The sequence below is a fragment of the Pristiophorus japonicus genome, chromosome 8 (assembly GCF_044704955.1).
Source record: "Pristiophorus japonicus isolate sPriJap1 chromosome 8, sPriJap1.hap1, whole genome shotgun sequence".
In the NCBI taxonomy this organism is placed as follows: domain Eukaryota; kingdom Metazoa; phylum Chordata; class Chondrichthyes; family Pristiophoridae; genus Pristiophorus; species Pristiophorus japonicus.
In genome coordinates, this window is record NC_091984.1 from 59,431,620 (window position 1) to 59,458,500 (window position 26,881).

General features: G+C 43.7%; 1 protein-coding gene across 1 annotated transcript in view; it reads right to left on the minus strand.

Moving 5' to 3' along the window:
* pik3r3b (phosphoinositide-3-kinase, regulatory subunit 3b (gamma)) overlaps nucleotides 1–26,881 on the minus strand; it is a 743,508-nt gene that overhangs the window by 359,322 nt on the left and 357,305 nt on the right. The window contains exon 5 of the mRNA XM_070886838.1: nucleotides 188–319. Within this exon, the coding sequence (XP_070742939.1) occupies nucleotides 188–319 (132 nt within the window). The remainder of the gene's footprint in view (nucleotides 1–187; nucleotides 320–26,881) is intronic.

Consider the following 26,881-nt stretch of genomic DNA (forward strand, 5'->3'; position numbering starts at 1 on the left):
AACACTCGCAAACACTGATTTTCTTATTTTAATTATAAAAAGATAAGAAAAATGATTAAGCATTTGCAAAAGCAGAATAAGAAAGCATCACAAATTTCTCAGGCTATTGTTTGCCAATGCATTATAGAATACATTCTTATTTAGGGAATGGTAAAAAGCTTAGAGCCAGTCATCTGCAGCCTTTTACCTTGGGCAGTGTAGACTAGCTCACTGTAAATAGCTGGTGGAATCACAGGTGAAGGCAACCCTCGTAAGTAATGCTTCAGTGCATCAGCAATGGTGTGGATGTCATATTGATCGATATCAACAGCTGCCATATCTGCAACATAATGAAGGAGGTTAGGGACCAGAGTGACTTTATTAGCATAATTCATCAGCTTTTTTACTGCATGTATGTTGTCAACAGTACAGTCTTGTCAGCTGTTATGGTCATGATTGCCCAAGTTAGGATAAAATTACATTTAATTTGCTCATCCCCCAAGTTATAGTGTAGTCCATGATTTAACGCACCAGAACTGCCAGGTACTTGAATCTGGCAGCCCCACTTCCTGTCAGGTCACCTCAGAACCATTAAAAAATGATTTAACTTGCTTGCTCACAACAAGTGGATTTGCTTTTGGTTCCTTCAGCTATTCTCCCACCTAAAGAAAATACATAAGGGAGCTCAGAAAGGCAATTACTTGAACACTTCTTGTCAGAGAGCTGGCGATTCATATCCAATGGTTATTTGATACTTCGCCCTGCTTGCTTTGTTTCTGCAGTTCTTGGCCAGGGCACTAGTTGGAGCACCACAAGATAATGAAAGCAAATAGACTCCCTCCAGGCAGGAGTGAAAACATTAATCTGCATCCTACCACTCCACCACAAATGGAATTCCAGCTATTCCTGGAGTGGCACAGATGGTTGTCACAGTGGCTTCTCCAACAAACCCAACCATTTGCTGATTAAGGGGAGAATAAGTGATAAGTGAGTTGGAAGAGGAGAAGGGGAAGAGGACAAAATGACATGGCGGGGGGTTGGGGGTGAGGGGGAGGGGGGAAGATTTTTTGAGGTGAAAAAGTCAAACTGACAAAAATGGAATGCATGGAAAACGATGTGTCACACATTGACCATCTCGAGTGACGGGATAATGAGGGATAATGTTACTAGCAAGATGCCAAGAGAACATTCCAGGGAATGGCATCTGCTGTAGTGCACTAGAAAAACAACTCCTTTGATACATTGGATATGCAATAGTCCAGCATCAAAAACTTTTTAGTCTTACCCAATAGGTTCACTGGAGTCATTATCATTACAAGGGCTCTGTTCTGGGACAAGGGCTCCAACAACATTAGTTTAAAATTCATCCTTAAAACTGCTACTGTGAGAATATTGACAGTTCTTAGTTATCAGCTTTGCTATTAGAAGTGGCTTTTCTAGGTTATGTTCACTGCTCTGTGTATAGATTAGTTTGCCACCCATACTATTCATTATGAAGTAAATCAAGCAGGTCTTTGTAAAATAATCTACAAGATCATTCAATTGAAACAAAATTGCATTTCTTTTACTAACATTATTTGACTAAGCTGTAAAACTATTAAAACTCTAATTTAATCAGCAAACCTGAGGTTAATTATTAATTCTAAATGATTTCCTTTGCTACCTGTTCATTGAGCTGAATAGCAACAGTGTTGTGGAATGGAATATTATCTGACCTTCTATATTAAACACCTTCTCTATGGGTGAGGTATGTCATATGATTGAGAGGCAGAATACTCCCTGCATTACCGTCACAATTTACTTCAACCTCAACATCAAGACTAGCGTCCCTTCCTCCTTGCTACAGCATAATTACGGCTCCATTCAAAAGCCAATCGATAAAAATGTGGTTTTCCACAAGCGGCCGTGGTTACAGGTGGAATTCTTGGCAGATAAACTGTAGCAACGTTTAATAGCCACTCGACTTCAAAGGAATCATTTTATTTGAACAACTTTGTGAGATTTCTGTGATACAATAATGTGCTTATGCAAATTAAAATCTTTTTTTCAAAGCATATTCTTTTAAGATCAGCAATAGCTTAGTGAATAAGAACTTGAGTACCAATTAGCACTGAAGGGCAGTTATGCCCTGTAGCCTTAGGTTCAGTGAATTTTGGCCGCACTGTTAATATGCCAAAGTGCACAGTGGAAAGACATCATTATAATAGAAAAACATAGAGAAATAGCAACATTCATCCAAATTGGGCACCCTTATGAATAAATAACAGGAAGATTGGTGCAATATTGATATCCTATCACAAGGTGTCACTAGCATTTAGTTAATCCAGGCCACCACTGAGTCCTAACTGAGACTCTGCAGTAGGAACACCTGGCTAAGAAAGGCTCTGTCCCTGACACCACCCTCTGCCTGTCGCCTGCCTTGTTAAGAGGGAAAATATCCGTCTCTTCCCGTTTCTTTGAAGGTTCCACCAGCCTCCTGCCAAAGTTACGGCGGGAAAACAGTGGAATTTCGGGGCTACAATCTTGGGTATTAGCTTTTCAAAGTTTGCTGCTGATGTCCAAGGGCAGAACATCATTTCAGTCAGATCCCCGAGAAACCCGAGCTAGATTCAGACTTAGTCATGGTCATTATAGCATTACTTATAACATCGAGAAAATTGAACTTGTCGGCATATATAAATAAGATATGTCCTTGTCAGAGGTCATTTGCAATGTATAGAATTATCAAAAATCAGATCTGCACCAAAGTCAGTTTTTGCAATTGAATCTGTTCCTAAACATGCAACCTAAATCCTTTAAGCATTGACAGTTCCCTTCAGCACAGATCTACAAAACTGATAGCCTGGTATAATACAATAATGAATTAGCGCTGTGAGGACAGCAGTATAATTTTTGCATTAAAACTAGAAAAGCCAATCCTCCATCTTCCTCCACATTCCTTACTACCTCACTCCATCCGCTCATGACTCAACTCTTGCTGTTTCTGCCTCCCTCCAACCCCCAATGATAGTTTATGCATATCCCATCAGGTACTGCATGTGATACTGTTGTCAATGGTTTCTTTTCCCATTCCCCATCCAACCCTCTGTGCCTGTCCCATGATGAAAACAAATCCAAGGAGTAACTGATGAATTCTGACACACAAAGACATGAAACAGAGACTCTATGTAACATGTTTAAACAGTTTTTCAATACACTGGGGGTAACTTTGACTTTGTGTGATCATGTAAAATGGGTGATGCCAATTTGGATGTCCATTTTACATAAAAGACTGCTGATTCGCTATCAAGTATTCCCTATGGGAATACAGGTAACTGTCACTGAATGGGAATTGCTAAGGGCATCTCTGACCTGGGGGGAGCACACGGTTGTTGATGGAGTTTAGCAATGTCACTTAAAATAACAGAGTATTCTGTGAGTGTGGGCAATACCACTGAGGATTCACTAGTATATTATAAAAATAATGCATATGTAGGAATGACTTCAAAGTTATAATCTCATCTGAGGATTCAGTTAACAGTTATAAACCATTTGAGATTTCCTTTTATGGTTTATGATGTATCTGAAACTCTTAATGAGATTCTTGCCTTGTAATTATTCCTAAATATCCATCTTCCTCCCTAATATATGAGTGTTATACTTCTCTAACATGAAGTGCATTATTTTTCAGCAAAACCTGGCTGAACACATCTCTGAAACTTTGGCTAACGGAGGCAAAAACGAGGTTGAATGCACTCAATTTTTAAAAATTAATTCATAGGATGTGGGCGTCGCTGGCAGGGTCAGCATTTATTGCCCATTCTAATTGCCCTTGAGAAGGTGGTAGTGAACCATCTTCTTGAACCGCTGCAGTTGGTGAGGTGAAGGTACTCCCACAGTGCTGTTAGGGAGGGAGTTCCAGGATTTTGACCCAGCGACAATGAAGGAATGGCGATATATTTCCAAGACAGGATGGTGTGTAACTTGGATGTGCTGGTGTACCCATGCATCTGCTGCCCTTGTCCTCCTAGGTGGTAGAGGTCACGGATTTGAGAGGTGCTGTCAAAGAAGCCTTGGTGATTTGCTGCAGTGCATCTTGTAGACGGTACACATTGAAGCCACGGTGTGCTGGTGGTGGAAGGAGTGAATGTTTAAGGTAGTGGATAGGGTGCCAATCACGTGGGTTGCTTTGTCCTGGATGGTGTTGAGTTTCTTGAATGTTGTTGGAGCTGCACTCTTCCAGGCAAGTGGAGAGTATTCCATCACACTCCTGACTTGTGCCTTGTAGATGATGGAAAGGCTTTGGGGAGTCACTTGCCGGGGAATACCCAGTCTCTGACCTGCTCTTGTTGCCGCAGTATTTATGTCGCTGTTCAGTTTCCGATCCATGGTGACCCACAGGATATTGATGGTGAGTGATTCGGCAATGGTAATCCTGTTGAATGTCAAGGGGAGGTGGCTAGACTCATTCTTGTTGGAGATGGTCATTGCCTGGCACTTGTGTGGCATAAATGTTACTTGTCACTTATCACCCAAGTTGAATGTTGTCCAGGTTTTGCTGCATGTGGGCACAGACTGCTTCATTATCTGAGGACTTGTTAATGGAACTGAACACTGTGCAATCATCAGCGAACATCCCCACTACTGATCTTATGACAGAGGGAAGGTCATTGATGAAGCAGCTGAAGATGGTTGAGCCTAGGACATTGCTCTAAGGAACACCTGCAGTGATGTCCGGGGCTGAGATGATTGGCCTCTAACAGCCACAACCACCTTCCTTTGTGTTAGGTATGACTTCAGCCAGTGGAGAATCTTCCCCCTGATTCCCATTGACTTCAGTTTTACTCGGGCTCCTTGATGCCACATTCGATCAAATGCTGCCTTGATGTCAAGGGCAGTCACTCACACCTCACCTCCAGAATTCAGCTCTTTTGTCCATGTTTGGACCTAGACTGTAATGAAGTCTGGAGCCGAGTGGTCCTGGCGGAACCTAAACTGAGCATCAGTGAGCAGATTGTTGCCAAGTAAGTGCCACTTGAAAGCACTGTCGACAACACCTTCCATCACTTTGCTGATGTTTGAGAGTAGGCTGATGGGGCGGTAATTTGCTGGATTGGATTCGTCCTGCTTGATGTGGACAATAATATTCAATAATAGTCAATCATGTGCAAAATGTCCCATTGTGCATCCAAATTCAACAGGGAAAACAGTGCCTCAAGGCACTGCCCATGCACAATTGATTTTGTGATTTGGTTTAGAATTTTACTACTTTCCCCACAAAACATCTGTGATGCTATTAAAACATTCACAAAATACATGTAATGAAAATCTGCAAAATGTTTCGGTATGATGGGTTAGACACTGGCTGTAAAAGTCCAATGTTAAATATGAGTTTGGACAGGGCCAATCCAGGTCTTGCTGGCACAAAAAAAATGCGAAACTGGGGAAGAGCTAATTTCAGTGATTTAAGAAGGGGCCTAGCACAGGTAGATTGGAAAAGTCGATTGCAGGGTAAAGCAGTAATGGAGCAATGGAGGGCATTCAGGGAAGAGACAGTTCAGGTACAAACTAGGCATATTCCTTTGAAGGAAAAAGCTAATGTGCCCTGGATGACAAAAGAAATAAAAGTTAAAATAAAACAGAAAAAGACTTATAACAAATGCCAAGAGCAAGATTCAGTTAATAACCAGGAATATTATGTAACGTGCAGGAGGGAATTGAAAAAGTTAATACAGGAGACAAAGAGAGGTTATGAGAAAAGATTAGCAATCAACATTAAATTGAACCCTCAAACTTTTTATAAACATATAAAGTGCAAGTGGTTAGCTAGGGAAAATGCTGGGCATATTAAGGACCCAAAGGAAATCTTCATGTAGAGGCAGAGGACATGGCTAGAGTATTAAATGAGTACTTTACAGCTGTCTTCACAAAAGAAGCGGATGATGTGGAGGTTACATAAAAAGTGGAGATGAAAGTTATGGACAGTATAGTAATAGATGGAGAAGACATACTGAAAAGATTAGCATGACTGAAAGTTGGCAAGTCACTTCGTCCAGATGTAATGCATCCTACATTGCTAAAAGAAGCAAAGGTAGAAATAGCAGAGGTATTGGTCACATCCTTTCAATCCTCATTAGATACAGGATTAGTGCTGGAAGACTAATGTTACACCACTATTCAAGAAAGAGGAGAGGGATTGACCAGGAAACTACAAGCCAGTCAGCCTAACATCGATGGTGGGGAAGTTACTGGAAACCATTATCAGGGACAAAATAAACTTTCATTTGGAAAGGCATGTTAATCAAGGAATGCCAGCATGGATTAATTAATCTGTCATTTCTTTGGATTTGGATTCAACATTTGCTTGTTGAGGGCACATTTTACAATTTGTACTGTGCATTCTGCTGCACCATTTCAAGCAGGGCAGTATGGTGGAACTTTAGTTTATATAACACTGTTTCTGCTCATGAACTATGCAAATTCTTCACAACAAAATTGCAGCCCATTAGCAGACACAATTTCTTCAGGGAGGCCATATGAAGAAAACAATCTTAGCAAATCGTCAAGTGTTTTACTTGTTGTTATTTTCCGCATCGGAAACACCTCTATCCATTTTGAATGACTATCTAGCACTCTGAACAACCTACATGTAACCTTTGCCACACCCTGGGAGGCCATTTCCATGGCTTTAATGGTATTGATGGTGGTTTCTTGTTCACCGATTGACATGTTGTACACTGACTGACGATGTGCTCTGTCTCTTTATTTAACCCTGGCTACCATAAGTAACTGCATGCAAAACTCTTGGTCAAGCACATTCCCAAGTGCTGGTCATGAAGATCTCCTAACAATTTGGACCTTGACTTACTTGGGATAACCACTCTTACTCCCTACATGATACAATCTTTATCCACTGACAATTCATTCCTACGAATGAAGTATGGATGAATATCTTCCTCTGATATTTAGTTTGACCATCCATTTGCTATGTAATCATACACCTTTGACATAGCTGGGTCATGTTTTGTTGCTCTACCAATCTCTTCAACAGTGACTGGCAGCTCATCAATATATGAAAAATAGAACACTTCTTCTACATTTGGCAACATATTGGGTAGATTACATTCTAGAATCTGGTTTACGGTTACTTTATAATCATCACACAACCTTACCATCTGACTTAGGTACAACAACAATGGGTGTAGCCTCATTACTTAGATCTAAATGCTGTTCTTGCCAGCGACGCCCACATCCCATGAATGAATAAAAAAATATATATCCTGGGTGCATATCTATCTCACGTGACTCTGATTCATTGCCACTCACAAAGTCATTTTGATTAATTTGAGTTTTCGAATAATAGGTGTCGATTTTTGTCTTTGCAAAACAAATTCAGACACGACCTCCCCTCCCCCTCCCTCCCCCGCCATTTGCAGGTTAAGATGACAAACCACAGCCTTTGTGCAGATGGTGTGCTGTCTTGTTATTTTTCAAGTACAACACAAGCAAAACTGTCACCATTTGAAACATATTATTAAACACATTCTTATTTTGTCTAAATGACTGGTTTTACATTAAATCTTTGTTGACAGATTGGGGCTGTTTAATATTATTTGCCATAATCTTTTTGTAGTTTTGTCCTAATTTTATTCCAGGTCTCAATGTAACCGTGTGCTGGGATTGCAGAATGGAAGATGGTCACAAGACAGCACTGGGAGTCTGGACAAAGTCATTTATGAATGAGTAACTTTAAACATTTGCTTAGATCTAATGTCTGGCATTTGCTTGTACTTAATTTGTGTACTTATGCGGATTTGAATCCGTAAGAGTATTCTGCTTTTTCCCCTTTAAAAAAAAACACGTTTAGAAAATGTTTTGATTCAAGGGGAATGTGCCAGGAGTAATGTGCTTCAGAGGGGTATAATATGGCTTTGTACTAATAGTGACTATGCCCAGCTTAGCCATATCCCCTAAATAAGAAGTGTTAGCGTAACCAGTTGAATCACTATAGCCAGGTTGAGAATAGTGTGTGGTTCAGGGAGACATTAAAGAAGGACTTTTTTTTTAAAAGGAATGTTATTGGATGACACAAGAACATATAGATCCCTTCAGTGCAATTACAAATCCTTGCAAGATTTTTGGTAACAATGTTTGGCCTTTAGACTTCATACCAGCAATATCTTTCCACAGAAAGGTCGTAAGAGTCTATTATTCAGCTGCACCTTTTTAAAGTCAGCAGAATCTCCACACATCTCTTTTATTGGATGTTAATGGCAGATACAGTGATAAATAAAGTATAATGAGCAGCTGATCACTGCAGCACATTGGCATCCAGAGTCCTGGCAGTTTATTAAACAATTCATCAGTCTACGATCAATGTAATTAACAGTCTCTGAACAGATGGAAAAATGAGCAACTACATCAGTGTCACAGCTTTACTTGCTGTACAGTGCAATAAGAGAAAAGGTTGATTACTTCTAAGAATATACGTGAGCCCTTTAGCTGTCAAGGCCTTCTGTCTGCCTCAAAGATCGTCAGTGAGGAATTGGAGGTTGCAATAGGTTGCCATGTAATTATGTAGCACTAAGCATATTTGTGTACCGTGTCGCTGTGGAATAGAGAGCATTACAGTTGTCCGGAGTACAGAAATGACTCCTCATGAGGAACAAACTAGCTTTAGTTTGCTGCTTAAAGGAGCAACATGAACTCCTCAAAGGGGAAGATAAATTATGAATAAGTATCCTCACTGACAGCTATTAGCTAATACTTAGATGAAACTTGGGGGGATGGTAACAAGTAGCCACAACCAATAATTGTAAGAGGCCAGCAGCTATAGCATCAGTAGGATCGATCCAAAGAATGATCTTGCTCACTGGAATGGACACACTGAAAGGGATCCCCAGACATGAGGCCTGTCAAGGCTCAATTATTTGGTCTCTTACTGGGTATCACTCTCAAAAATGTTAAAATATTCACAGCTCCTTTTGTTTAAACCAGTTTACAATTTGCCTCATTCTTCATCTTAAATTTAATTCCTTACATTTCCTTAATATTGACAAGCCCTTCAACACGCCAAACAATTCAGCAGAATGGATGTGGATAGCAAATCATTTTTCATTTCTGTTTTATAAACCTCAGCGGGAAAACATTTTTCCTGACCTGTTAGATGAGGGAAAAAAGGAGCCAATGTCATAACCACATTTAAATTTGAGTATCCACAAGGCCTAAACCAGACAACACAAAGAGGATGCGTGTATCTAAATCATTCTTATACCAGCAGAAATTGGAATTATGTCTATCTGACTAATTTTCTTTCCCCAGACTGTAACAACAACCATTCTGGGCCATAGTACGAGTACTCTGATGCCTTTTACGGCACTAGGCTTGATTGCACTTGCCCCTTCCCCTCCCCATCAGGACAAGATACTGATTGTGTATGGATAAAGATATTGCCTCTTTATACATCCACAACACAAGAGAGCTCAAAAATGTCACGTGTGCAGGAGCACGAAACATCCCTCCGACTATGTAGCTGTTTTAAAGGGACAACGTTCAAAATGGGTCAAACAATGATAAATTGCCAAATTTACCTTAACTGGCATTATTCAGATCACTTTGGATTCTCCTTTTAGTCCTTTTAAAATCAATCCTTTCAAATACTAGCTTGAAGTTGTACTCAGCCTCGAGGATAATCCTCGCAGTATCATTGACCATTCTTACAGGATTACTTCCATTGCCAGAATATGACAACAGGTGCTTTATGTTCTTAAGTGCTATACAAAGGGAAGATAGGATATGGTTTCATGCCCACACACGGAGTTCCAATTCCAGCTCGACCAGAGCAAGGCGTTACCGAGAGGAAAATGGCTTCCCGATCCCAAAGACAGGAACAAGCAGGTGAATAAACCCAAAGTCCTTTTCCTCATCCTTTAGCTGCATTGGCAGAGGCCTGTGAGTAGGTCGTCTGCCCGTTGTCACATTTGGAAGATTTTGTGCGACAATGGAAAAAGAAAAAGATATAACTAAACAATTGAGAAAAAGTAATTTTCTGCAATTATTTTATTTTTGTTGTTGCTCCTTCCTCGACTCAGCTGCTGAAACCAGGCCTTTGTCACCTCTAGGCTCAATTCCTCCAGTGTTCTCAATGGCCTCTCGCCCATACATAAACTTCAACTCATATGGAACTCTGTGGCCCGCACAAAGTCCACAAAGCCAACACCCCATCTTCCATGAGCTCTGCAGGCTCCCCGCCCCTCAGTGAATCAACTTTAAGATCCTCGCAAGTGTCTTCAAATCCCTTTGCTGTTTTTCTAGCATAAATGGTGCAGTAAGCATTGGAAATTCAGCCCCCGCGGAGTTTATGGAGTAAATGTTCCGAGTGCAAATGGGCAGTGAACCACCTCACCTGCCGCCAGCACATGTTCGAAAATCACAGGTGTGCTGCCCGTGAGTTCCAGATATTTACTGGTGGCATGAGTTTGCACACCTTCAGTTCATAAAGAACAGCTATTGTCATTGAATAATTTGAGACGAGACAGGTCAGTGAGAGGAAGTAAAGCTGAAGATTAAACAAAAGTCACAGTCAATGGACTAACAAGTGATCATCAGTGATGATGCAGCAACTAACATTTTAAACTGGGGTACTTTAAGCACATGTACAACAGCCAAATTATACACCTTCCTGTGCACACAGACAGACACACATACCTACTGTAGCTAATTATAATCTAATTTCTCTCGTCGCTATATTTCTTGATACGTCCTAGTTCTATAAATTCTAATCTCGGCCCCGCCGAGTCCAGGGCCCCTCCTGGAGTTCCCTCAAAGGTGAAAATGATCTCACATTTCACAGAAAAATCTTTTGTCAGTACCTATTCTTTTCATTATGACATTCTCCACCGATACAGAAGCTGCTTTATTTACACAGGCTATATATCCATGGACTGAATAGGAGGTTTTTTTTAAACCTTGGTCAAAACATTAATAATTCATAATCTACTGCCAAATAAAAACACCCACTCAAAGAACAATGTGATCTTAAATGGGCAGGGCTGAGTCCCGTCTTTAGACAGAGCAAGTTGGGTACATTGGGCTAGGAGTACTGCTTGTGTGAAGGATAAACACCAACTTGGGCTGAACAGCCGGTTTCTGTGCTGTAATTTATATGTAATTCCATGTGAGCAGTTGAGGGTTAAGAACATTATTATTTAAGGTATCAGTGCATTTCGGAAACCGTTCAAGATTTGCTAATAATTTAGCAGTGCCCAAAATCTTGTAGGATGTTTTTGGCCTCTCTTCACCCAGTAGTCTGTTTTTACAAATATAAAGGGGGCGAAATTGCCCTTTTTTTTTTTAAAAAGAGGCTCGTTAGTGTCTCTGGGTGGCGCTAACAGGGCAGAGGAGACCTTTTGTCCGGGGGAGGAGGGCGCTACCGACTACTGGGGAATGGCCCGGGAGTTTGTGGAGGTGCGCCATGGCAGAGCTGCACCCCGCAGTTAGCGTCCCACGCCGCCGCACAACCAGCAGTGACATCATCACCGTGTGCGCCGACCCCTCACCGCCCTGCGGGGTAAATTGCCCTGTGTGCTACGGGGCTGGTGCGAATAGATGTCAACGCCAGCATCACAGGTCGCAATGCTGGCTGACATCCGCTCTTGGAGCGCTAGTTAAAGGGGAGCGCGCCAGAGCCCTGGGCCACCATCTTTTTCGGATTGCCGACTCTTGGGTTGCAGGCACAGCATGGTTACTGCCTCCAATCGGGGCGCAGGGCAATTTCGTCCCCCAAAAGTCATGGTAAATTAATTTCTCATTTCTATAAACTCTCATCTTCCTCACTGCTTCAGTATCAGCCAGTGCTACACTGGACTTCAGATCTAAAAAAATATTAAAGCTCCTTAAAGGGGGTTTAAAACTCATTACAATTATGCATTTCGTCCAGTTCGCATTTAATAATTTAGCCACACTGAATAGAATATTATTCCATTCATCTGTGACAAAATTATTGCTGGGTAGCACGATAGTGCAGTGTGCTGAAGCATCAAAGGTATGGCACCACAGTGTGGCCAGCCATAGCTGGTGGGGTCCTCTACCGCTGTGCTGTGCTGCTCAGTGGAGGCACTCCATCTCTCTGCCTGGGGGAAGGAAAATTAGAGGGAATCAGAATACTCTTGTAATCCTCCCCGTGGCCAGTTCCACAGCGCCATAAACAAAAGGCTACTTTCTGTCCAGCTAGCCTCTCTGCCACAGGAAACTACTGATACATTATAGAAAATCAATAATCCAAAATAAATATCTAAAAATGCTATTTGAGAATTTTTCAGAAATGGCCTTGATTTCCCTCCATGATCCCACCCAAAATCAGGTGGTGGAAATGTGGTGGAAATGTGGTGGGGCAGTGAGTCCTACCACCACCCCAACTTGGATATCCCTCTTCACGTCCCTGCCAGGACAACCATGATTGGCTACCTCTTCCCCACCTTCCGCCTGCACATACTGGCGGGGAGGTGAGGCTCAGCTTCCCGGTGGGTTTTCCATCTGTCTGGCCCTCTTAGCCCCAGTCTCAAGAAGCACCAGGTGAAGCCTGCAACTCATCCTTGAAGTAGTGGCTGTAAAGCCCGCTAGTGCGAGAATGGAGAGCGCGCGGGCCTCATAATGGTCTCCTATCGCTCTAATTCAACACCACACACCTACCATTGAACCTCAGTCTCATTAGAGGCCAACAAAAAAAAAAACAGAGTTGCCTGGTTCTTTCGGGTCTTCAGGTGCTGTAGTGACAGTTCCACTGCTGCATCACCTTCATTTATCTGGGGCTACCACTGGGCTCCCACTTACTGATGGCCAACAAATGAAATCATCTTAGCCTCTGTCTACCCTCATTTCACACCGATTACTGAGGAGTACAGATTGTTTTTATCCATCTCCGTAAATACACAAGAAATTGGCTTTTTAATTTTTTTTGAAAGTGAAACTTCTCTCAACTGCCAATGACATAAAATTTGCCTGCAGCTTCTGTATCATTACTGAGAAAATGAAACAAGAAAGATATTATTAAAAATGTTCAACATACACAATGTCCAACAAGTATCTAAATAATATGTAAATTATACAGGAGACAAGGGACTGGTTTGAAGGCTGTAATCTAATCTCAAGCTTCAGATGATGGATCTAAACCACTCAGGCTTCACTTTTATAGTTTATGATTTCATCTGAAGCTTGCTATTAGATTACATCAAGAATAAATGGTGTTCTGGGGAGGGGGTGGGGGTTCCAAAAGTTGCCGTATACCTTCAGAGCACTGATAGCTGTATTATTCTTTAAGTATGTATCCATTTAGGTGCCAAGGTTCCAATTTCAGCAGTCTAATATTTGATTCAAAGGGTGTAAAGTGAGCAAAGAAAGGAACAGCAATGATGGTCTTCCCAAGATGCTTTTAAACAATATATGAAGATATGATAAAGAATTTATTTAATGTGGTAGACATCTTGTAAAGAATACTAACAATCCACTCATTTTCGTTTGTTTGTTCGCCCCTCCCTATCTCTGTAATCTCCTCCAGCCCCACAACCCCCCCCGAGATGTCTGCACTCCTCTAATTTTGCCCTCTTGTGCATCGATGATTATAATCGCTCAACCATTGGTGGAAGTGCCTTCTGTTGCCTAGGCCCCAAGCTCTGGAACACCTTCTCGAAACCTCTCCACCTCTCTACCTCTCTTTCCTGCTTCAAAATGCTCCTTAAAACCTAGCTCATTGACCAAGCTTTTGGTCACTTGCCCTAATTTCTACTTCTATGGCTCGGTGTCAAATTGTTTTTATCTCATAACAATCCTGTGAAGCACCTTGGGACGTTTCACTACATTAAAGGCGCTATATAAATACAAGTACAAATAGTACTTATCAGCATTTCTGTTATCTAAACAGACTGTAAACCATCCATTGGAAATTTCACTTATGCTTTGATTGAATTTTTCTTAAGAGTGATAATGGTGAATATGTTACTGTTTTATACATATTCTTACAAATTAATTTGGGGAGGTTTGTATATATTTTTTATATACATTTCCTCTCTTTTGATTTTTCTAAATGGGAAACATACCAGGAGAGAAATTTGTGTAGCGCCGGAAACCAGCATGAAACTGGGCATCATGCGCGGAATGCATGCCCAAAGACATCGGTCTCCATAAAACCAGCGAGCTGTGGCAACCAATCGGCCACTCCGACGCAGCTCACTGGTTGGGGCAGTGGGATATTCAGACTCTGCGCCAAGCAGATCCGCTGGTAAATCCTAGGAAGAGGAGGGAGGTAAACTGGAGGATGGTTGGGGGTGAGTTCAGGCTGGTAGGAGCACTCCTGCTTCTCCTTTGTCCACAGAAGCAAAAATATGAAAAATGTTAACTTATCTTTTTGGACAGACTTTAAGGATCGCTGGTTAGACCGCTGTAGACCTGGAAATGCATCATGAGCTGAGTGCTTATGATGCATTTTTCCCTCAGTTAACAATGATTTTGGAGTGGGGTCCTCAAACAGATGTGCAGACATCCATTTGCATATTTAAGGCACCTAATGCCTGTTTCAGACAAGCGCCCAGGACAGTTGGAATGTTGCTGGCTTCCAAGTGACAATTGGAATGACAAATAACAAAACAATTTGGGATTGCAATTCATGTTTTGTTTTATGCTGCAATGCATCAAGCCTATCTGATGGGGAAGCTACCTGTTCTCGTTTATGCAACATATGGCCCAGTGTGTTATAATAAATAATTCTGCTGCTGTACAGTGTACCTGATAGGGTATAGGGTATATTTAAAAGTGGCTTGTGGCAACGTTTGCAGGGTGCCTTGATGTAAATGGGCATTCGCCACCATTTACCCTGGTGGTGAAACTCCCCCTCCGTCTTTGTTTCCTTTTCGGAAAGAACTACCTTTAATTCTTTCTTGAGTTCATTTTGTGTACTTTGAGATGGTCTCCAAAGTGCAGTTTATGGCATGCCTTTGAAGATGTTTGCTACACTCAGACATAAAAAAGGACAATGTGATTGTAAATCCTGTCATTTAACTTTCATACAGAAAGAAACTGGCAATGCTGAAAGTTCAGTGTGAGTATTCAATGAACCTCTGGGTTTTAAGTCATAAACTCAACATGTCCTCAGGATCGAGCTTCACTTTGCACTTATACCGAGATAAGCTCAGTGTTTCAAACTCACACACAGTAGATTAGAGTTTGCCTGTTATGAATCACCTTCCCAGTCATAAAGCTCCACATATATGTAAGACACCTATAGTGATATGTTCAAATGTTTTATATATTTTTAAAGCTTTAAATATAAATCTAAATGGCAGGATCTGTTGACAGTAGGTGAACCTTGCAGTTGTAACATCCATTACTGAAAGGAAATGTGGCAAATTAAACTAAGGAGGGTCAAAAATTGCAATGAAAGAAAAGAAAGACTTGCATTTATATAGCACCTTTCACAACCTCAGGACATCGCAACGGGCATCAGGCCCCCTATTAGTATATGTAAAGGGGCTAATGCCTGTTTCAGACATGGAGCTTTTACCAATATGGCAGGCAGCACACTTCAGAATGAAAGAAAGACTTGCATTTGTATAGCACCTTTCACAATCTCAGAGCACCCCAAAGTGCTTTACAGCCCATTAAGTACTTTTAAAGTGTAGTCACTATTGTAATGTAGGAAACGTGGCAGCCAATTTGCACACAGCTAGTTCCCACAAACAGCAATGTGATAATGACCAGATAATCTGTATTAGTTATGTTGATTCAGGGATAAATATTGGCCAGGTCACTGGGGATAAGTCCCCTGCTCTTCTTCGAAATGAGGAAGATGAGGATCTTGACTTTGGTTTGGTACACAGATCCATCAGGAAACCAAAGATAGTTTTCATATGTGCTCACATTAGTTCACACAGTCACGAGGTTAGCTCTCTAATGGCTCACTTGGAAAATCAATTCCCAAGTTGGAATGAAGCCATATAGATCAGGAAGTTCCTAGGTTCAATTCCCACTCTGTGCTGTGTTAGCTGGTCTCAATCATAGTATTAGTGGGGGTACAACAGTCCTCCTCACTGCTCCAGGGCTAGGAATGGAAAAAATTAACAGTACTTGCCTCTGCCACTTCGGCTTTTTTTCCTGCTGGATGTGATTTTGGTTGTACGATGCATCTACTGCACAAGTATATTATAATTACAGCGAAATCAGGGAAATATGTGAAACGATCGATTTCCTGTCAGTTGCAGCTCAGCAGCGGTGAGGGACGTTTCTGCTCCCTGGTGTCAGGTGTTGCTCTGGGCGGCGAAGAGAGATTTAAATTTTAAATCCCATGGAAGAAGTTGGACCAATTGCAGGGTGATTGATTAAACATCTCAGCCTGCAATTTGGAATGTTTTTTTTTGAAATTCTGCCCCTCTTTGGCTGCTCCAGAGGCTGACAGCCATGGCACACTGCGGCAGGCCTCCTGCTCATTCCCATGAAGCCCCTCCAAAATTACTTAACTGAGCCGGTCCTCAGAAACTTGGCCAGAGGTCAGACTCCGAGAGGATACAACACTACCTCCCACGCAATCCATGTCCCACACTGCCTTATCACCATCAGATCCCCCACAGTCCATTCGGACACTGGGGTTCGACCAGTGATTGTCCACTGAAACGCTTTTCTTCATCTTCTACCACCTAATGGGCACCAAATCCCAGTATTTATTGTGGCAGGTAGGGTTGCCAATCCTCCAGGATTGTTCTCCTCAACACTGCTGAGAGCAACCTAGGGGGAAAATCATACAGGCATTAGTAAAATTGTGTGGGAATATTTTTCATTTTCTTTAAACATTGTTAGAAAACTATTGGACTGGGGGGGAAAGAGGTTGTATGACTGGCGGGGGTGGGGGGGCGGGATGAAATTGATGAAACCTCCAGAGTCAGAGTTGGAAGCCCCACGGGAGGTGGAATCCCCGCCCCCACGGCACTTACCCTGGCTTTAGAGCCAAGCAGAAGATCTCGGCCAGGGCATCTGACTGAATTTATTTGTAAAATCATTTGCTGCAAAGTTACGGAAAGATTTGCAAAGGTCCTGGTTGGAGGTAATATAAAAGGCGAGGAACGTATAATTCGAACTAATGATTCTAACACACAGACTATCCTGAATTTGCAAGCTTTAAAAAAAAACTATGCCTTCAGATTGCTGCTGCTGCAGAATTAACTGATAACTTGTGTCAACGTTATAACCTGACAGCCAAGACATGTATATCATTTTTCATTTGAAATTGCAGTAGGAAGTTTGTATGGTGCTGTGCACAAGTGAACTTTGACCTTGGCCTGACATGCTCAGCTGCAGTGCCTCCTATTGTGATGATAGATTCTTCACACAAAAAAACACACACAATTGTCACGTTTGTCATTACTGAGGAGAATGTAGGGCAATGAAAAATTAAACCAGCTGTGTGGAGAGGTGTGATTGCTGTTTCCACTGCTGAACTAACATCTCTCACACAAAAAAATTGCTTTTTTTTTAGCACTGGGAGATTTGGACCATGCAGTAAAAAAATTAGACTGCTGGGAACCTGATGGCTATCTCACTGAGTATAAACAGGAAGAGCTGTGTGCCTGACTACAGCTAAAAGCAGCTTCAAGTCAATCAATCAGTTATTACAGAATGCAGTTATTATAGACAACACTAATCTAGAGTCACACATATATCTGACAATATCTTATTACATTATCCCAATGTCCTTTTGAAATTGGTGCTCTGGAATCCCATAACTTAATCAGGCATTGCATCAAGAAGTTTATTTTTGTTCCCAATTTTTCGTCTTTCTCTTCCCTCCCAAGACAGAGGCTGTTCTTCATGTGTGAACTCGGACAGAGTGAGCCTACAGTCTGTCAGTACATTACCCCCACAGTCTGTCAGTACACTACCCCCACAGTCTGTCTGTACATTACACACAGTCTGCTTGTACATTACCCCCAGTCTGTCTGTACATTACCCCCACAGTCTGTCAGTACATTACACACAGTCTGTCAGTACATTACCCCACAGTCTGTCTGTACATTACCCAACAGTCTGTCTGTACATTACCCCAAAGTCTGTCTGTACATTACACACAGTCTGTCAGTACATTACCCCACAGTCTGTCTGTACATTACCCCCACAGTCTGTCAGTACATTACCCCCACAGTCTGTCAGTACATTACACACAGTCTGTCAGTACATTACCCCACAGTCTGTCTGTACATTACCCCACAGTCTGTCTGTACATTACCCCACAGTCTGTCTGTACATTACCCCACAGTCTGTCTGTACATTACCCCCACAATCTGTCAGTACATTACACACAGTCTGTCAGTACATTACACACAGTCTGTCTGTACATTACACACAGTCTGTCAGTACATTACACACAGTCTGTCTGTACATTACCCCCACAATCTGTCAGTACATTACACACAGTCTGTCAGTACATTACACACAGTCTGTCAGTACATTACCCCACAGTCTGTCTGTACATTACACACAGTCTGTCAGTACATTACACACAGTCTGTCAGTACATTACCCCACAGTCTGTCTGTACATTACACACAGTCTGTCAGTACATTACCCCACAGTCTGTCTGTACATTACCCCAAAGTCTGTCTGTACATTACCCCCACAATCTGTCAGTACATTACACACAGTCTGTCAGTACATTACCCCACAGTCTGTCTGTACATTACCCCCACAGTCTGTCAGTACATTACACACAGTCTGTCAGTACATTACCCCACAGTCTGTCTGTACATTACACACAGTCTGTCAGTACATTACACACAGTCTGTCTGTACATTACCCCCACAATCTGTCAGTACATTACACACAGTCTGTCAGTACATTACACACAGTCTGTCAGTACATTACCCCACAGTCTGTCTGTACATTACCCACAGTCTGTCAGTACATTACCCCCACAGTCTGTCAGTACATTACCCCCACAGTCTGTCTGTACATTACCCCCAGTCTGTCTGTACATTACCCCCACAGTCTGTCAGTCAGTACATTACACACAGTCTGTTTGTACATTAACCCCACAGTCTGTCAGTACATTACCCTCACAGTCTGTCAGTACATTACACACAGTCTGTCTGTACATTACACACTGTCTGTCTGTACATTACCCCCACAGTCTGTCAGTACATTACCCCACAGTCTGTCAGCACATTACACACAGTCTGTCAGTACATTACACACAGTCTGTCAGTACATTACCCCACAGTCTGTCTGTACATTACCCCCAGTCTGTCTGTACATTACCCCCACAGTCTGTCAGTCAGTACATTACACAGTCTGTCAGTACATTACCCTCACAGTCTGTCAGTACATTACCCTCACAGTCTGTCAGTACATTACACACAGTCTGTCAGTACATTACACAGTCTGTCTGTACATTACCCCCACAGTCTGTCTGTACATTACCCCCACAGTCTGTCTGTACACTACCCTCACAGTCTGTCAGTACATTACACACAGTCTGTCTGTACATTACCCCCACAGTCTGTCTGTACATTACCCCCAAAGTCTGTCAGTACATTACCCCCACAGTCTGTAGTACAGACAGACTGCCCCCACAATCTGTCAGTACAACCCTAACCCTAACCCTAAGGGAATTAAGGGTTACAGGAAGCGGGCGGGTAAGTGGAGCTGAGTCCACGGCCAGATCAGCCATGATCTTGTTGAATGGCAGAGCAGGCTCGAGGGGCTAGATGGCCTACTCCTGTTCCTAATTCTTATGTTCTTATGTTCTTATGTTTATTACACACAGTCTGTCAGTACATTACACACAGTGAGTCTGTCAGTACGCTATTCAGGTCGATGTGGGAGGAGGAGCTGTATGGCCGAACTTGATCCTGTATTCACTTGTGCACATTCTAGCAGAGATCATTCAATAGTCCTTAGGGGCACAGATCTGGCCTGATTTTTATTTCCTTTTCCTTATCCTGGGTACACTGAAGCCCTGACTGTCATCTGAGCTATTAATGACTAGCTGAACACAAACCAGAGATTCAACCTGGGTGCCCTTTCCTGGTCTTTATGATTGCGTTCCGCACTGAGGAGTAAATTTACTAACTTTGGGGAGCTCCCCATTACAGCAAAGATCCATCCCAATATATGTCATTTAGACATAATTCCTGCATTACAACAGGGACTATACTTTTAAAAAAAGTACTTCATTGGTTGTAAAGCGTTGTGGAACATTCTGAGGTCTTGAAAGGCGCTACAGAAATGTACGTCTTTCTTTCCTTCGAAAAATATAATTGAGCACCATTGACATAATGGGCCCAAATTTGCAGTCCGAACTGTAATAAAACTACGGACATACCTGGTGATCCAGGATCCACAGAGACTTGTGATCCTGGGCCTCCACATGTAGGCCTGCATAGAGGCCCACATATCCCTGGGATCACATGGGTCGGCCCAACCAATCAGAAAGGAAATTCCCATTATGCTGATAGGGATTCCATTGACGTATGAAATCCCCATAAGCTTAATAGGAATCACAAAAAAAATTCATGTACATAACGTTGAAATTTTTAAAAAATCACTACCGGCTGGATTTTCCGCTGCTGTGCTTTGTTTTCATCCCCAGAGGGGTGGCAGTGGCGGTGGTGAGCTCTTCTGGGCAGACGGTCAGTTTCCAGTGTGCCGCCAGCGTTTTTGGGGCCAGTTTTGCGGGGGCACAGAGCAGTGCCGCCAGGAAGAGGCGAGCCAATGTGCAACGCCCCTGGTTGCGACTCTGGCTCGCTTTTTGACTCCCTCCCGGCCCGTCTGCCTTGCAGCGCACCCTGCTGGGACTGCCTGTGAAAACGGGCAGTCCGACCTATACCGGCTGCAGCGAGGTAAGTATTGTCCACCTCAGGTAAGTGTGATTGTTTTTGCCTTATTTTTTGCGATTTATGTTATGGTGGCGTGGGCTACGTATTGGGAATGTTGTGTTTGTTTTTTTTTTCAAATTTGTTTTCCTCCCCAGGTACTCCCAGGCTAGCTGTTTAGCTTGGGATTTTTGCAAGCTCAGCCGGTCTAGCGTCCTTAGAGAGGACCTCCCCTCGCGCACTGCCCCACAATCAGGGCCCAGCAGCCCAATTTTGCTGACCGAGGCCCGAAATCAGCAAAGCCTTATTCCTGCTTTTATCAGGCGTAAGAGTTTCATGGGCATTCGCTGGGCAAGAGTTTCCACCAGCAAAGGTCCATTTCTCAGCGATGTGGAGGATCTGTCAAGAAGATTCTTGACAGATCGCAAGTTCTGTGTTTTTGTGCACGCATATTGCGTGAGTAACCCCAGAATTTGTGATGCACTTATGGCTGTGCACACACCATGTACGTGGTCACAGGCCATGGAAAATCCAGGCCAATGATTTGAGATATTAAAGTATTTAGTGCCCGCAACACTCACCAACACAGCAGCTGGGAGGCCCAAACCATGTTCAGCTTTGTGCCTCAACAACGTTTTCTCAGCAGGCTGCACGCTCCAAACAGGCACCCCCCACCGCATCCCCCGCCCCCAACCTCGCTGGTCGTCCGGTGGAGAGGATAATCGGCCAATACTATTCAGGGGGGCGTACGGCGGGAGGGGGGAGGGGAGGAGGCGGGGGTGCGAATGCTGGAGGTGGAAATCTGGAACACCCCAAAAGGCAACTGAAGCTGAGGCAATTGAAATTTTTAAGACTAAGATCGATAGATTTTTGTTGGGTAAGGGTATCAAGGAATATGGAGAAAAGGAAGATAAATGGAGTTTGAGTACAGATCGGCCTTGAGTTAATAAGATGGAGGAACAGACTCGAGGGGCTGAATGAGCTATTGGTGTCCCTACGGTCCTATCTATATTCACAAAGTTTAAAAGAAAGATTCATGCCCTTCCAGTGTCCGGTTCATACATTCAGTGAGGGGTTAGGCTGCTGATTGTTGCATTGATCGTTGGATGAGCATAATGAGCCTGCGTGCTGCAGCAGTTGGATGTGACAACAGATAATAAAGGAGAGATAGAATGGGAAAGAAAGCCCCAATTGACACTGCTGTTGCTACTGAGAGCGGATCACACAATAGGAAGCTGTTCGAGTACAACAGAAGATTCTAGAGCATAACTGCCATCATTAAATGGGAAGCGTCGGTTGTCTGTCCTACTTCAACCCCATAGCCTGTTATTACCTAAGAGCAATCATTTTAAAGGAGGCTAGGAGAGAATATTCATGGCATACTTGAAGTGACTGCTGTAAATGCCCTTTGCAAACTCAGCATGTTGTAACTTTCATATAGCTGTTGAGTACAATTGCATATGCTATTCATGGAAGAAATCACATTTCTGCCAATAGTGCCTGAATAACACCATGTGTAACAAGTCACAGCAGAATAGATGACACAGTAGGTTAGATATCAGAACAAAGGTGATTCAATTAAGAAAGAACCCGGATTGAAAACTGAGCTGAAGCCCACTAATGATCTGTTCACAGCATGCAGGAAATATTCATAAAGGCAATATTTCTATTTTTTAATTCTCCTCCTCTTTCCTGAAAGTGGTGGAGCAAGTTGAGCTACAATATCAAAAGTGTTATGTATTTAACCCCCTGTAACCTGCATCACACCTGACCACCAGAGGGCCTACATGTTAGAGTCCCAAGGGATTCCAGCATCCCATGGGAGCACAGTATATAAGCAGGCCACCCACAAGGTACCTGCACTCTGGAACTACAATAAAGGAGCTAAGGTCACACTTGCTCATTACACACAGTACTCAGTCTGACCATTTATTATGAGCATAACAATTGGTGACGAGGTAATGAACCGCGCAAAAATGCAAGGAACTGTTGGCATTCTGGAGAAGTTGTCAGAGGGGGACAATTGGGAGGCCTTCGCGGAGAGACTCGATCAATACTTCGTAGCCAACGAGCTGGAAGAGGACGAGAACGTGACTAAACGAAGGGCGATCCTCCTAACTGTCTGTGGGGCAACAACCTATGGCCTCATGAAGAATCTCCTAGCTCCGCTAAATCAACAGAGAAATCCTACGAACAATTGTGTACGCTGGTCTGGGAACACTTAAATCCTAAGGAAATGGCGAGCTACATCATCGAACTAAGGCGCCTTGCAGGACATTGTGAGTTTGAGGGATTCCTAGAACAAATGCTCAGAGACTTTTTTGTACTGGGCATTGGACATGCGACAATCCTTCGCAAACTGTTGACTGTAGAAACTCCGAATCTAAGTAAAGCCATAACGATAGCCCAGGCATTTATGTCCACCAGTGACAACACCAAACAGATTTCGCAGAACAAAGAAGTTTTGGCTAGTACTGTGCATAAATTAATGTCGGTTTTGAGCAGAAATGTACAGGGCAGAACGTACACGCCGGCTGCTGTGGCCCGACCTCAATTGACCCAGAGTCCGCCATCATCTGTTAATGCGAGGCAGTTAACACCATGTTGGTGCTGCAGAGGTGATCATCGGCCCCATCAATGCCGCTTTAAGCACTATGCGTGCAATGGCTGCAGAACAATGGGACACCTCCAACGAATGTGCAGGCGAGCTGAAAACCCTGAAAACCACATGTTGCAAAGGAAGATTGGTCCACAGTGGATCAGACGAAATTGGAAACTCGTACGGAGGAGGCAGAGGTGTACGGGGTACACACATTCACAACGAAATGTCCACCAATAATGTTGAAAGTTGAACTGAATGGTATTCCAGTGTCTATGGAGCTGGACACGGGGGCAAGTTAGTCCATAATGAGTAAAATGGCCTTCGACAGGCCGTGGGGGAAGAAGGCACACAGGCCCAAGTTTAGCCCCATTCACACCAAACTAAGGACTTATACAAAAGAATGAATCCCTGTAATTGGCAGTGCTGAAGTCAAAGGCTCCTATGATGGAGCAGTACATGAACGCCTGCTGTGGATTGTGCCAGGGGATGGCCCCACATTGTTTGGCAGAAGCTGGCTGGGGAAAATCCGCTGGAACTGGGACGACATCCGAGCGCTCTCGTCAGTTGACGACACCGCATCTACCCAGGTTCTAAGCAAATTCCCTTCATTATTTGAGCCAGGTATTGGAAGTTTCTTGAGGGCGAAAGTGCACAAGGCTCGGGCAGTACTGTACATGATGCGTGAATAAGTGGAAATCGAGCTGGACAGGCTGCAACGTGAAGGTATCATCGCGCCGGTGGAATTCAACGACTGGGCCAGTCCAATTGTTCCGGTACTTAAGGAGGACGGTACGGTTAGAATTTGTGGGGTCTATAAAGTAACGATTTACCGTTTTTTGCTACAGGACCAGTACCCGCTACCCAAGGCAGACAACCTATTCATGACCCTGGCTGGAGGGAAGACGTTCATCAAGCTGGACCTGACCTCGGCCTACATGACGCAGGAGCTGGAGGAGTTTTCAAAAGGCCTCACCTGCATCAACACGCACAAAGGTCTGTTTATTTACAACCAGTGTCCATTTGGGATTTGGTCGGCTGCAGCGATCTTCCAGTGGAACATGGAAAGCCTGCTAAAGTCGGTTGCTTGCACAGTGGTCTTCCAGGACGACATATTGGTTACAGGTTGGAACACCATGGAGCACTTGAAGAATCTGGAGGAGGTTCTTAGTCGGTTGGATTGCATGGGGCTCCGGTTGAAATGCTCGAAGTGTGTTTTCCTGGCACAGGACATCGAATTCTTAGGAAGGAGGATCGCAGCAGATGGTATCAGACCCACCAACGCCAAGACGGAGACCATTAAGAACGCACCACAACCACGGAACGTGATGGAGCTGCGGTCGTTCCTGGGGCTCCTTAACTATTTCGGTAATTTCCTACCTGCGTTAAGCACCCTGCTAAAACCCCTGCATGTGCTACTGCACATGGGAGATGACTGAATATGGGGGAATTCACAAGAGGTTGCCTTTAAGAAAGCCAGAAATGTGCTGTGTTCTAACAAACTGCTTGTTCTGTATAACCCATGTAAACAATTAGTGTTGGCATGCGATGCATCGTCATACGGGGTCAGGTGTGTGTTACAACAGGCTAATGAATCGGGAATTTTGCAACCAGTTGCGTATGCATCCAGGAATTTGTCCAAGGCCGAAAGGGCCTACAGCATGATTGAAAAAGAGGCTCTGGCGTGTGTTTACAGGGTAAAAAAAATACACCAGTACTTGTTTGGCCTCAAGTTCGAGCTTGAAACTGACCACAAGCCGATCATATCGCTACTCTCAGAGAGCAAAGGGATTAATACCAATGCCTCTGTCCGCATCCAAAGATGGGCACTCACGCTCTCGGCATACAACTATGTAATTCGCCACAGACTGGGCACAGAGAACTGCGCAGATGCTTTCAGTCGGCTAGCATTGCCCACCACCGGAGTGGAAATGGCACAGCCAGCGGACTTGCTCATGGTCATGGAGGCATTTAAGAATGAGAAGTCCCCCATTACGGCTCACCAGATCAGGACCTGGACCAGCCAGGATCCTTTACTGTCCCTGGTAAAAAAACTGTGTCCTCCAGTCACCCAGTGCAGATGCAGGAAGCGATAAAGCCATTCCACAGACGCAAAGATGAGCTGTCCCTGCAGGCGGAATATCTCTTGTGGGGCAATCGCATAGTCTTGCCCAAGAAAGGCAGAGACACATTTATTTGTGAACTGCATAGCACCCACGCAGGCATAGTGATGATGACAGCCATAGCCAGATCCCACGTGTGGTGGCCTGGCATCGACTCAGATTTAGTGTCATGCGTGCGCCAGTGCAACACTTGCTCTCAGTTGAGCAATGCACCCAGAGAGGCACCGCTAAGTTTATGGTCCTGGCCATCCAAACCGTGGTCGAGGATCCATGTAGACAATGCGGGCCCATTCCTCGGCAAAATGTTTTTGGTTGTCGTGGACGCTTACTCAAAGTGGATTGAATGTGCAATAATGTCTGTAAGCACGTCCACGGCCACCATTGAAAGTCTACGAGCCATGTTTGCCACGCATGGCCTGCCTGATGTCCTAGTCAGCGACAATGGGCCGTGCCTCACCAATGCTGAATTCAAAGAGTTCATGACCCGCAATGGGATCAAGCATGTCACATCTGCGCCGTTCAAGCCCGCATCCAATGGCCAGGCAGAACCGGCAGTTCAGACCAATCAAGCAAAGCTTGAAACGTGTGTCAGTCAGTAGGCTTCCTGCAGACCCGGTTGTCCCGAGTACTGCTCAGCTACTGCACTAGACCCCACTCACTCACAGGGATTCCACCAGCCGAGCTGCTCATGAAAAGGGCGCTTAAAACAAGGCTCTCTCTGGTCCATCCTGATCTACATGATCATGTGGAGGACAAGCGACACTAACAAAGTGTGTACCATGACCGCGCAAACTTGTCATGTGATATTGAGATCAATGATCCTGTGTTTGTGCTCAATTATGGACATGGTCCCAAATGGCTCGCTGGGATGGTCACAGCCAAAGAGAGGAGTAGGGTGTTTCAGGTCAAACTGACCAATGGACAAACACACAGAAAACACTTGGACCAAATTAAACTGCGGTTCACCAACAGCTACGAACAACCTGAAGAGGACACCACCATCTTTGACCTTCCAACACATACACACAAATGGCAAGTGACATCACAGTTGACCACGAAACAGAACTCATCATCCCCAGCAGCCCGGCAAGGCCGGCTGCCCAACAGACCAATGAAGAACTGACCAACCCACCCACACCAGCATTTGTACTGAGACGATCGACAAGGGAGCACAAAGCCCCAGATTGTCTCACCTTGTAAATAAGTGTATTGTTGACTTCACGGGAGAGTGATGTTATGTATTTAACCCCTTGTAACCTGCATCACACCTGTCCACCAGGGGGCCTACCTGTTGGAGTCCCAATGGATCCCAGCATCCCTTGGGAGCACAGTATATAAGCAGGCCACCCACGA